The sequence below is a fragment of the Dendrobium catenatum genome, unplaced genomic scaffold, assembly GCF_001605985.2.
Source record: "Dendrobium catenatum unplaced genomic scaffold, ASM160598v2 fragScaff_scaffold_651, whole genome shotgun sequence".
Taxonomy (NCBI): Eukaryota; Viridiplantae; Streptophyta; class Magnoliopsida; order Asparagales; family Orchidaceae; genus Dendrobium; species Dendrobium catenatum.
The window spans coordinates 640,089-652,382 of NW_021319113.1; the positions used below are offsets into that span (position 1 = coordinate 640,089).

The 12,294-nt window shown below is 38.1% G+C and overlaps 1 protein-coding gene across 1 annotated transcript in view; it reads right to left on the reverse strand.

Annotated features, from left to right (window-relative positions):
- The window catches only part of LOC110115519 (protein FREE1), a 59,806-nt gene that overhangs the window by 26,990 nt on the left and 20,522 nt on the right, over positions 1-12,294 (reverse strand). Inside the window, exon 4 of the mRNA XM_020848780.2 lies at positions 1,134-1,259. Within this exon, the coding sequence (XP_020704439.1) occupies positions 1,134-1,259 (126 nt within the window). The remainder of the gene's footprint in view (positions 1-1,133; positions 1,260-12,294) is intronic.

Here is a 12,294-nt window from a genome sequence, read left to right on the forward strand (position 1 = left end):
TAGTAGTTCAAGGCTCTTCTATTCAGAAATTTTTGAAAGATAGAAAAACCTGGATTCTAGGGCTTTGGCTCAGCATTTAGCAAAACAAAGTTTTGCTCAGCCTGGGCAATAATACCCTCAGACAAAGCTATTTTTCATCACTTAATGAATGATTCACATTTATACTACGTTTGAGCGGCACATCATTCTTGAATGCAGATTTACTGAGTTGGCATTCCCAACTTTCGAGAGAGAAGGTAAAACTTAGGCATATGTGGGTGATAATATAGTTACTCTTATGAATTTTCCTGCCGATAAATTAATTTGCACATACAAAGGACAAGTAACACATGTCAACTAAATTGTTGTCATTTCTGTAACTTTCTTTTGCAATTATTTCAAGAACAATATATTTGGCAAAATTTTTTAGAACTCAATGAATTATTTCTTTCCTTCTTGCAGGGCATCTCTTGCAAGTTGCAATGTTACCAAAAGATGTAGCTACCACAAGGACATAAAATGTTTTCCCAATATGTAAAGTGAACATGGACATTCCAACATGTGTACAATTCATGATTGAAACTTTGCCTCAGTTTGAATCACATCATTTGTGCGGTGTTATAAGAATGTTCAATAAATACCGAAATACTGCAATAGTTGAAATCTTTATAAATTATTGAAGAAATAACTGAAGGTGCATCGGACTATGACACCCAATTAAACCATAGTGATTCTTTGGGGTTTTTATTCAGGTTTGAGAAAACTGCCTTGGAGCTTTTGTTTTTGTGAAAATAAACTTGACCAACAAGTCGTACAAAGTTTTGGTTAAATTAAAGCTGAATATGAAAAGTATAAATCAATTCTCATGTTCTTAAGCAGTAGTAACTATATAGCAGTATGCTAAGGGAACAGTATTTTTAACTGCAGAGCTACCAATAGCATTTTAATTAGATCAGAAAGATGTCTAATAATTTTTATTAATGATGTACGGTCTGCCACAAGAAAAGCAGCTTTAGAGAAAAAAAAAATTAATATCTAACCTGGAAAAATAGGAAAATAATTAACCCCAAATATTTTGAGTGTGTAAACCATCCGGATTGAAGTAGAAGTGCAACAAATGAGAAATCAATGAAGCAATCAGCAGTATGACTTACCCAATGATCTTTTTCTTCATAGTGATGAGGCTTAATCAAATTCATCCAATCGCCAAATCCCTTCTTCTTTTCAGTTGACTGTTCAGATCGCTTGCTAGCTTCATAAGTTCCACCAATCTCCTTGAGCTACAAGGAGAACTCATAAAATAATAATAAGTTTCTCAGGGATACCACAGCATATTCATCTAAAAGCTCTTATGTCTCATCTTTCGCAAATGATATATCTCACACCAACAGAAGATAGCAGCACATACTTAATTGATTTGGACAAAAGCTTGTGGCTAGCTTTATGAGCAAACAAAAGTAATTTCTATACCACAATAAATGCAGCCAAAAGCATCAAGGAAAAGAAGCATAAGAAGTTTAAAGATTCCTTCCATTTTTGCATGCTTGTCCAAGGTTCAACTCCTTAGTCAACTAGGAAATTGACTTGAAGGTTAATAGAAATAAGTGCAAAGAGAAGGTGAAGAACAAGAAACATTAAATAGGTCAGGCAGGATCAATTTGGCGATATAAGTCCACCCATTTAATTATTGAGGGCCTATTTAATGTCATACGAAACATTCTAAGAAAATATTTTTACCTTAGGCCCCGCAAAGTATTGCTTTGGGCAGAGGGATGGAAGGGGAAAATGCTATTTTGCCTGAATTTGGCCTAAGTGAATATGTCACAAGTGGGACCACTTACATATATTAACAAGAAAATGATCAAAATAACCCCTAAATTTTTTGTAAGGGATCAAAATAATCCTCTAACTCTTTTGAGGGATCAATTTGGCCAGTCAACTATGGGACCTTTTTGCCCTAACATCCAATGTTGAAGTTAATAATGTTAAATGTAACGATAGTTTAGTCATTTTTATTAAATATTTATTAAATGTAATTTTTAAGTAATTATAATTTTCTAAAAAAAATTATTAAGTGTTTATTTAATTAAAAAAATAATAATAATTTTAGTTTTAATTTCAAAAATTTTAATCATATTTTATAAAACATGATATTTACTGATTTAGAGAAATCAAATGCAAATATATGATATCTACAACTTAGTCACACATGTTTTTACCAATCATATTTTACCAATCCACCACCCATAGACCAATAGTCAAGTTGAAGTCGCCAATAAGCTAATCCTAAGACTTTTGAAGAAAAAGTTAGAAACGCCAAAGGCAATTCGGTAGACGCACTCGCCTAGGTCTTATGGGCTAAATGCAAATATATGATATCTACAACTAGACATACACCATGCTCACTCCCCAACGATGCCGAGGCAATATTGTGCCTATCAAACTCAACCTTCACAGCCAAAAAATTTTCATCGTTGCTAACCATGAATAAGTGAGCCCAACGAAAGGGAAGCAACCAATCAGGACAGTCTGCAAATGGCTCTAGACTTTTTGGAAGAGCTAAGAGCTCAAGCTATCCCTCAAGTGCAGGAAGATGTCAAAAGAAGAATGGCCAAATACTATTGATGCGGACATCCGACGATGGATGATATTCAAAGGAAGAGTTGAAGATCGACGGCCGAGATCACTCTGTTTTATTTATTAATTGTATTTTGATTTAATTTTGTAATTTTCTTTTTTTACCCTTTTTTATTTAAAAGTCTTGTCTTATGTAAGCCCAAGGAACAAATTTGTCGTTTAGTTTTTTTTAGGCCTATATATAGAGGCCCCTTCTCTTATATTAGACATAATGAAATTATAATAAAAATTTGTGTTCTGCACTTGTGTTCTTTTGGGAGGGATGTTAGTGAGATTCCTCTGCGAAGGAATCAGAGTTTTCACCAGCCGCGGGATGGGTCCGGACTCGTGACTTGAAGTCCCTTGGAGAAGGGCAACGTATCACCCGTCAATCTTCAGAAGAGTCCAAGACTCGCAATTTTGTCTTCTTCTTTTTTATTATTCTTCTTATTTTCCTAACCACCACTTCCCCATCTCTCTTTCTCGTATTGGCTGAAAACTCCACCCAAACCCTAAGCCAAAAGACACCCAACCGCTGGCCCAACCCCCTTCCCAAACCGCCATCCATCATCCATCCCTTAGCTCTACAATTCAAAATCTAGCATTCAAATCCTTTCCTAAATTAGCTCCCTTTAATTTTAAAAACTATTTAAATTCATATTCAATTGAATTTGAATTTGAATTTTACTTCCTAAATGAGGAAAACTATTTTAGGAAAGTCCCTCAAATCATGCAATTTTGAATTTTAAACAGGAGTTGATTTAAATCCACTTTCCTATTTAAGATTCTAAATATAGTCACCTTTAACCCCTCATATCAATCACCCATAATCATGCTAGCCACCAGCCCTACCCCCTTCCTATTTCCTCTTCCCGTCCACTTTTCAAATTGATTATTGAAGGCAATCCTTATTCAATGCATCTTATGTTTGGAAAGTTTTTAAATTCAAATTTAAGTTAATTTGAATTTGAAATTCCTTAAAATATGATGAATTATATTAGGAGGCTTCCCTTAATTCTCTCAATTCAAATTTAATTAAAGACCTGTCATAATTCCCCTTTCCTTATCTTAATAATTCAAGTTTGGAAATTCCTTAAGGACACATTCACCGTATGTGGACACATTCAACGTATGTGGATGCCTTCCATTTTTCCCCTCTTTTGGCCGACCCCCTCCATTCTACATCAACTATGGCTCAGATGTTAGATAAAAGGTCTTCCAACACAATGACCTAGTTCTGAAGAAGGCGGGCACTATTGCCCGCAAACTCAACAAACTGATGAGTATGTAGAAAGGCCCATACATCGTCAAAGAGCTAGTCAGCCTAGTCTCCTATCAACTGCAGACTTACTCTAGGAGTGAAGTTTCAAGGACATGGAGTGCTGACGACCTCAAGATTTGCTACACATTAGATGAACCTTTCATAACTACACATGCATCTCTATTTGCATTTGTACTCTCTTATCTTATAGACACAATAAAATCACTCTCATTTCTATTTTCTTATGCTTTCTTGCATGAGCAAGTCCTTCTCGGCAGGTGAGTTTATTACATAACAAAATTTCCTTAAAAACATTTGGAGAACTTGCCTTTCAAAAAATAATGCTCGAAAAACTCGCACTACCTTGATAAAGAAAATGAAATGACTCACCCATGCAAAATAATGTCCCTAACACTTGAAGAGCTCACGCCACCAGAGCAAAGCACAAGAGTGACTTTTCTCCAACTATGGGTGAGTTCCTAGTAAACTCAAGGGCAAGAACCCGTCAAGCCCTAGATAAATGACTTCGCAATAATCAAGTGAGACCGACTGTAGTAAGGACCAATCGAGCTCTTACCCAGGTTTGAGCTAAAAAACAAGTTGAATTACTCCCTATAGGAGAGTCGAGAACCATAAGCATAAGAGTTACAGGCAATCTAAAGCCCCCGAGCAAAGGAAACTAGCCACCTAAGTGAGGTCCGCTTCTTATTACCTGCTAAGTACCCATGGTGAGTCTCGTTTAAACTCTTAAAATTTTCTTTGAAAAAGTTAGCCAAGTAGAAAGAATAAAAAAAGGAGACAAAAATTTTACTCCACCACACCAAAAAAAATGAAATCATCATCAAATCAAAGGCATCTAACTTGCTCATTCACCACTTGCTCATTCACCACAGGTAGCTTTTAGCAAAACAACTCGCCACCAATCATCTATATCAAATCACCTAGTCACTGCAAGCCGACGCTCCCCTTTGTGGAAAAATCTTCTACATATGGTGAGTCTTAGTGTTCTCACACCAATGGCGAATGTGAGAATCCAAGAGAGTAGCCCTATAGGCCGACTCTCCCCTTTGCTACAAAATCCGCATTGAGTTGCGTATAAGCCCCTTATGGTCAAGGAGTCTAGGTGGTTATCTAATTTAAAGTTTAGAGTAAGGCACGCAAGTTAAATATTACAAAATTCTGCCAATATAGTACGGTCTAATATTACATAAATGTTGATTAACACATCAAATAATACCATGGTCAATGATACTTAACCATTCTAAAATATCTATTTACTTTAAAGTCCAAAAATTCACCCTTATCCTCCTCCTGTTTTTCCTCGGCACACCAAACTACCAAAGTGTATTTTTCCACCACACCGTCTTCAAAAGATAGTACTCTGAACCAACTTTCATGACAGCAAGTTTAACAATGAAACATGGGCCAGCTTCCAAGCCCATTAATCAAATAGCAACCCAAACTAGCATCCATACAAGCAAGCTCATCAACTGAATACAAACTAAAGCTATTTCAGGCTAGCCTCACAAGATTACCCACAGATTTGACATAACCCTCTATCATATGGTTTAATCACATAAGATGAATTGTTTTAAAAGGAATATTTTGGGCTCACTTGGGACTTGCTTTTGACCAGGGTAAAATTGTCCGATGATAATTCAGGAAGGCATTAAACCTACCAGCCATACGCCCTACAAGACAAGGTACTGCCCTGGGCGCCTAGGGCCCTAGGGGGATGCCTTTTACACCTCAATAGTGAGGCAATGGCCTCATAATATAACATAGATCAAATTATTAAATTACTATTGTAGCTAGTTATAAATACATCTTCCTAAATATTTGAGTGAAAAAATTATCAATATTAAGGCCCTATTAACCGAATCTCTCTCCTCAAAAGCTATGAAAACATCGAAGCCCTTAGCCTGATCATCCATATTTCAAATCTTTGAAAAATTTGCCTGAAATTCTCTTATGATCTTCATTTACATCCTCCAATTATCGCTCATTTTCACTGACGCCCCCAATGACTTGCCTCTCATTTTATTTCATTTGAATGACTTATTTTATCTGATTTTATGTGTAATGTTAATATGAGTTTGGAGTTAAAATTTAATTCATATAGTTGTGAATTTTGAATTTTGAAATTTATTTCATATTCTTGTTATAATTAATTTTTAACCATATTTTCTATTTATGAAATCTATATATAATTTATTGGGCTTACACACCACCTCAAAAAAGGTAAGAAGCCTTCTCTTACACTTCTATCTTACAAACATTGTCTATGAATAAGCGATTGGATATTGAGAATAGCTAGTCTAATCAAATGTTTGATCCAGACTATGGCTTCATGTCAAATAGTGTCCCAAACATAAAATCTAAATCAAGTATGCTTAATGCATCATATCTTTATGAATGATTGATCTCACAAAACTGAATCAATCATACCACGACTATGAGTCATCATTAATCATGTCCAATATATTTGAAACATGATTGGACATGGTTTGTGCCTTCGAGCCATTTAGTCTCTCTACTATAATAAGACTGCTAATGAAGCTTACTAATGTTCCACCTTAAGTGGTCATGCCCTTGTTATATTGCACCAAGATCTCCAGCTAAAATATGAAGTAAAGGCTCCATATTATCAAAACCTTAAGCTAGTTCTTGCTCAGAAAACAAACTAAATCCCATATGTTAGACATGCTTCTTTCAGTCAAATTCAAACTCATGAACAATTGATAGCCATACTCAAGATTTTAATTATCGAAATAATGTTGATGTGGAACGAACATGCAAAGATGAATTACTGATGTAGACAAAGGAGACGGGGGGGGGGGGGGGGGCTAAAATCAAACCCAAAAAAAATTGGTTTTGACTTCCCTTGAGCTTGCTAGCTCATTAATTTTTGAGCTGAAATTTAGCTCATTATGAGCTATGTTTTTAGTTCACTTATTAATTTATTAGTAGCTCATTAATTTTTGTCTCTTCTCCTTCCCCTTGTCTATTCGTTTCCCGTGGATGGTTTTTGGGTTCCCGTGCCTTGGCTCCTTGGTTCCCACAGCTGCCTCCTTGGTTTCCTGCGGCTGGCTCTTGGATTCCGCCTGGGCTGTTTTCCCGTGACTTTTTGGGGGCTTTTCCGTGGTTTTGATGCTTTGTTTCTTGGAGATGACTGTTGGCTTTTCATCTCCCTCATTTAATATGTTATGTGAATGATTTTTGGAGCCTAAACCTGCGGGTTTCTTCTTGGAAAAGCTTGCAAGCTTGTTCCATTCTCCTTCTCCTCTAGGAAAGCTTGCGAGCTTCTCCTCCTCCTTCGTCTTAGCTTCTAACCTCTTTCGTCTCTCCGCAAGTATCCACTCCACCTGTATCCTTCTTCTCAAAGAAAAGCAGTTTTAGGAATATCGTTGTGTCCTTATGTTACTGTTTGTAAATGTTCAAGTTGTAATAGTCTTTTATATTATAAAGTGATATTATTTGTGATTTATTTGTGTTATTTCGTGTCTTTTCTATTACCTAGTAAGCTCTTATTTTGTTAAGCAAAAATTAGGCTCCCTCCTAATTTTTGCTTGCATCAATTACTTTAAGGAATTTGCACACTTAATATTCCTAGAACAAATAATTATATCTTAATGGTGAATTTAAACAACGAAATAAAACACGAGTGGTAAGACAAGCTTAGGCCGAATCATGTGCATAAAAGTTAAGATCATAAAACAATCAAGTTAATCTAACTTTGCATACATGAATGGTTTCAACAATAAATCTCTATGCTAAAAATAAGATTAGTACTATGAAATGACCATCACACAGTTCTACTAAACACTAAGCTTTAGCGGAGAATAATTGACATGATCATCATAAATCACATTAAAACTATAATTGATGAGTAAACTAAGGAGATAAGAGAATTGAAGTGGAGTTTACCCAAATAATCAGAAAATACGCAGTTCCCGCGGCTGTAAGAAGACTTGGGAGGAAGCAGGAGGCATTCAAGAACCTTCCTGAAGGTGTGATCAGCGGTTTGGAATGTCCGGACAATGTTTGAAGACCTTCTAGCAGGCTAGACAGTAAGAAAATATGTGCAGATTTCCCTGGACATCAAACTACCCGGTGGGAAGTAGCTTGGACAGCTCCAATGTGGTCAAGATGGCTTCCCAAAGTGCTGGACAGCAGGTTGCAAGTACTGGACAGCAGTCTGAAATTCTTAGCTGCCTTGAACAGCCTTCGGAAGTATCTCCAATTGGTGGGAAAATAAGGGAAAGGTGCGGAGCCCTCTGGACAACAATCATAGTAATTGGGACAGCAGCCTGGACTCGTGGAAGGGCTCTGAACAGCACCCAATAAGGGTCTGCCAGTATTCGGCCTGCTCCTGGTGCTGCTAGACACCTTGGATAGCAATTACATGTTCTAAATCTCCTAAACAGCAGGTTTCAGGTGCTTGATATGTGAAACAGCAGCCAGGAGAAGTCTGGACAGCAATGGGTTGAATTCTGGGGCTGGCCAGCTAGTGTGGAATTGCAGGAATCTGTTGGACAGCAGTTTACCAACATGCAGAATTCTGGATAGCAATCCCGTTCAGGAAAAAAATCAGGTTTTCGTGATCAGTTGGAGGGAACGGAGTGGTGTAAGGGATTAGGAGTTCCCTTGCAGCTCTCTCCTCCTATGGAATTAATTTTGAGAGCTAGGGAGTGAGGTATGCGATTAGAGAGAGGGGAAGTTGGAGCAGGCCGGCAGCATGAGGGGGGAATGAAATGTAGGAAGGGTATGATTGCTTGACTGGTCAGTAATTTTCAACTAGAAATAGATTAAATCAATCCTAATTTGAATTTTCAATTGGGCATAATTTGAAGGCTTGAATGTTGATTGATTGAGGCAAGAATTAATGAGAATTAAAGAGGGGTGGGCCGAAAGAGAGGGGGGGTTTGTATCTAAATTCATTGTATGTGGGTCATGGCATTAATGACGATGGATAATTAAAATCTGAGATTAAATTAATGTCAGATTTTAATATATTGAATTGAGTTCCTAAATGGTTTGGATTAATTGAAAATTTTTGAAATTCAAATCAAATGGATTTGAATTCGAATTCTTCCCAAAATAGTTATGGCCAAATATGGAAGGAATTGAATGGGGATTTTAATGTGGGGATCCAAGGTGAGGGGGGATGAGGGTGCCGATGGGTTGGGGTTGGGTGGACGGAGCCGGTGGTGTGAGGGGGTGGGGTGACGTGGGGGAGGAAGGGGTGGCGGGTGACTTTGTCCGGTGGCTAGGTGCTAGGCCGGCGGGTGGGATTGTGGAAGGGGAATTTAGTGGGGATCCAGGGGTATTTTGGTGGCGGAATGAAAGTGGAGGGATGACGAGAAATCGGTGGGGAATAGACGGAGATAGAATAAAAAACGTAGACGAAAACCACGATCCACAGACTCTTCTGATGACTTGTGGGTATTGCGTTTGCGCACCTTGAGCTCTCTCCCTTCTCTCTAGTGCACTCACAAGAAGAAGAACAAGAAGAAAAACACATAAAATTTCATTATCAAATCATCATCCCAAAATACAAAACAACTAACCTATAAATAGGCCTCATGAAAAGAAAAAAAATAAAAGACTAAAATGCCCTTCGGGCTATAACATTACATGACCACCCGTAAGGGCATAAAGGAAAAAACAACAATATAAAATAAACTAGTACATAAAACATATAAATAAATAACTTAAGATCGTAGCCGTTGATCTCCGATGTCCTCATCATTCTCCAGCATTAACTCATACCTTCATGACACCTCTCTAACTGTTGTGCCCACACCTGTTCTGAACACTCTATCCTATCTTTTGAATCGCATACATGTTAGTGACTCTTTGGGCTATCCCATTATGGTTGTAAGTCAGGACCCCTTGTCTTATTATGTGCTTGATCCCTCCATTGTACCTTCTTTCTTCGTGCCCATCTTTATTAAGGACCCTCTCTACCCTAGTTGGATAACTTTGCTTGATTACCTGGCTGCCCCTAGGAGACTATCCAAGACCCCAGCTGAAACTCCCAATGAAGGCCCTTGTAGCTAAGAATGTCTTCATTGCTCCTACACCGGTTCCCTTAAACATGACAGCTTTATGTCCTCTCATTTTGTGACTGATCAATCTTTATTCCCATCTTTGTGTGCTTGTGAGCTAGTATGTTGTGTGTATTTTGTAGTATGTTTTCTCCAATCTTATCCTCTGTTTAAAACTTTTGTATAGGCCCAAAATTTATGCCAATCATCATGCACAATGAGTCTCTTGCATCACATCATTATTTATTTTGTTGAGTCTTGAAATTACCTTGCATAAAAACATACCGCATTTGCATCGCATCCGCATGAACTACTTAAGAAATTTGCACGCCTAATTGAAATAGAACAATAATAGTTATAGACTTTATGCTGAATTCAAAGACGACAATTTAAAGCTTTTGAGGTTAATAATTCAGCGACGGTGCGGATTCGTCCGGGGCAGTTCCCACAAGGAACTGTATAGGAATCACATGCTAGAAGTGCGGGACCAATTAAAACAGTCAAGAAAATCATTGATAGTGCTTACGTGGTGGATATGCATGCAGAGTTCAACATTCATCCCTCTATTAACATAGAAGAATTAGTAACCTATGAGGGTCTAGAGTTTAACCCATCACCTCCACTTCAACTTGAGCCTTGTGTGACCCCACCCTGTGAAAACCCCAACCTACCTCCACTCCCCAAATATTCCCAAATTACCTATAGCGGAGAAGGTTGATATGATTCCAAGTGATGATATTATTTCCACAATTGAGGGTGGACGAAGAAGATAGTTGATGAGGTGGAGAGGTACACCAGAGTCAGAGGTTACATGATCAGAGCGCAAGGAGATACAGTTGATCGACTCAGATACACGAGAGTTCTTGAGACACCCACTCAACGGAGTCGAGTTTTCTCCCACCTGGGGAGAATGATGAGGACATCGGAGATCAACGGCTACGATCTTGAGTTATTTATTTATTTATATGTTTTCTGTACTAGTTTATTTTATATTATTGTTTTTTCCTTTCTACCCTTACGGGTGATCATGTAGTGTTGTAGCCCGAAAGGCATTTTAGTCTTTTATTTTTTTCTTTTCATGAGGCCTATTTATAGGCTAGTTGTTTTGTATTTTGGGAAGATGGTTTGATAATAAAACTTTATGTGTTTTTCTTCTTATTGTTCTTCTTGTGAGTGCACTAGAGAGAATGGAGAGAGAGCTCAAGGTGAGAAAACACAATACCCACCAGTCACCGAAAGAGTCTGTGGCTCATGGTTTTCGTCCACGTTTTTTTATTCTATCTCCGTCTATTCCCCACCGATTTCTCGTCATCCCTCAACTTTCATTCCGCCACCAAAATACCCCTGGATCCCCACCGAATTCCCCTTCCACAATCCCGCCTGCCGGCCTAGCACCTAGCCACCGGACAATGTAGGATACTGCAGTTGCTAAAAAACAGTTGAAAACTATTAGTAAGGCTGCCATATTTGCTGAAAATAGCAAATTTGGAGCAGCAGACTGCTGTAGTTGTTGAACTGCTGAAAACAGCAAGTTTACAAGGGTGAAAATTGTATGTAAGACTGCTGTAGTTGCTGAAAACAGCAAGTTAGAGCTGTATCTTATTGAATTTTATCAAGAGAATGTTGTAGATGTTGCCACCACCGGCTTCGTCCACCCAACCCCAACCCGCCGGCACCCTCATCCCCCCTCACCTTGGATCCCCACATTAAATTCCCCATTCAATACCATCCATATTTGGCCATAACTATTTTGGGAAGAATTCGAATTCAAATCCATTTGATTTGAATTTCAAAATTTTCCAATTAATCTTAACCATTTAGGAACCCAATTCAATCTAATAAAATCTGAGATTAATTTCATATTTTAATTATCCATCATCATTAATGCCATGACCCACATACAATGAATTTAGACACAAATCCCCCCCCTCTCTCATGGTCGTCCCACCCCTCTTTAATTCTCATTAATTCTTGCCTCAATCAATCAACATTCAAGCCCTCAAATTATGCCCAATTGGAAATTCAAATTAGGATTGATTTAATCTATTTCTAGTTGAAAATTACTGACCAGTCAAACAATCAAATCCTTCCTACGTTTCATTCCCCCCTCCTCATGCTGCCGGCCTGCTCCAACTTCCCCTCTCTCTAATCGCATACCTCAGTACCTAGCTCTCAAAATTAATTCCAGAGGAGGAGAGAGCTGCAAGGGAACTCCTAATCCCTTACACCACTCCGTTCCCTCCAACTGATCACGAATGTAAAACCCAAAATTCGTCATTTGAGTGCGTCGCACGCATATCGATGCGCCGCGACGAACTTAAGTGAAATTTCGACGTCGTCGGAATTCGACGAAATAAATTTCGTTAGATTCGTCTCGAAATTTCGAGC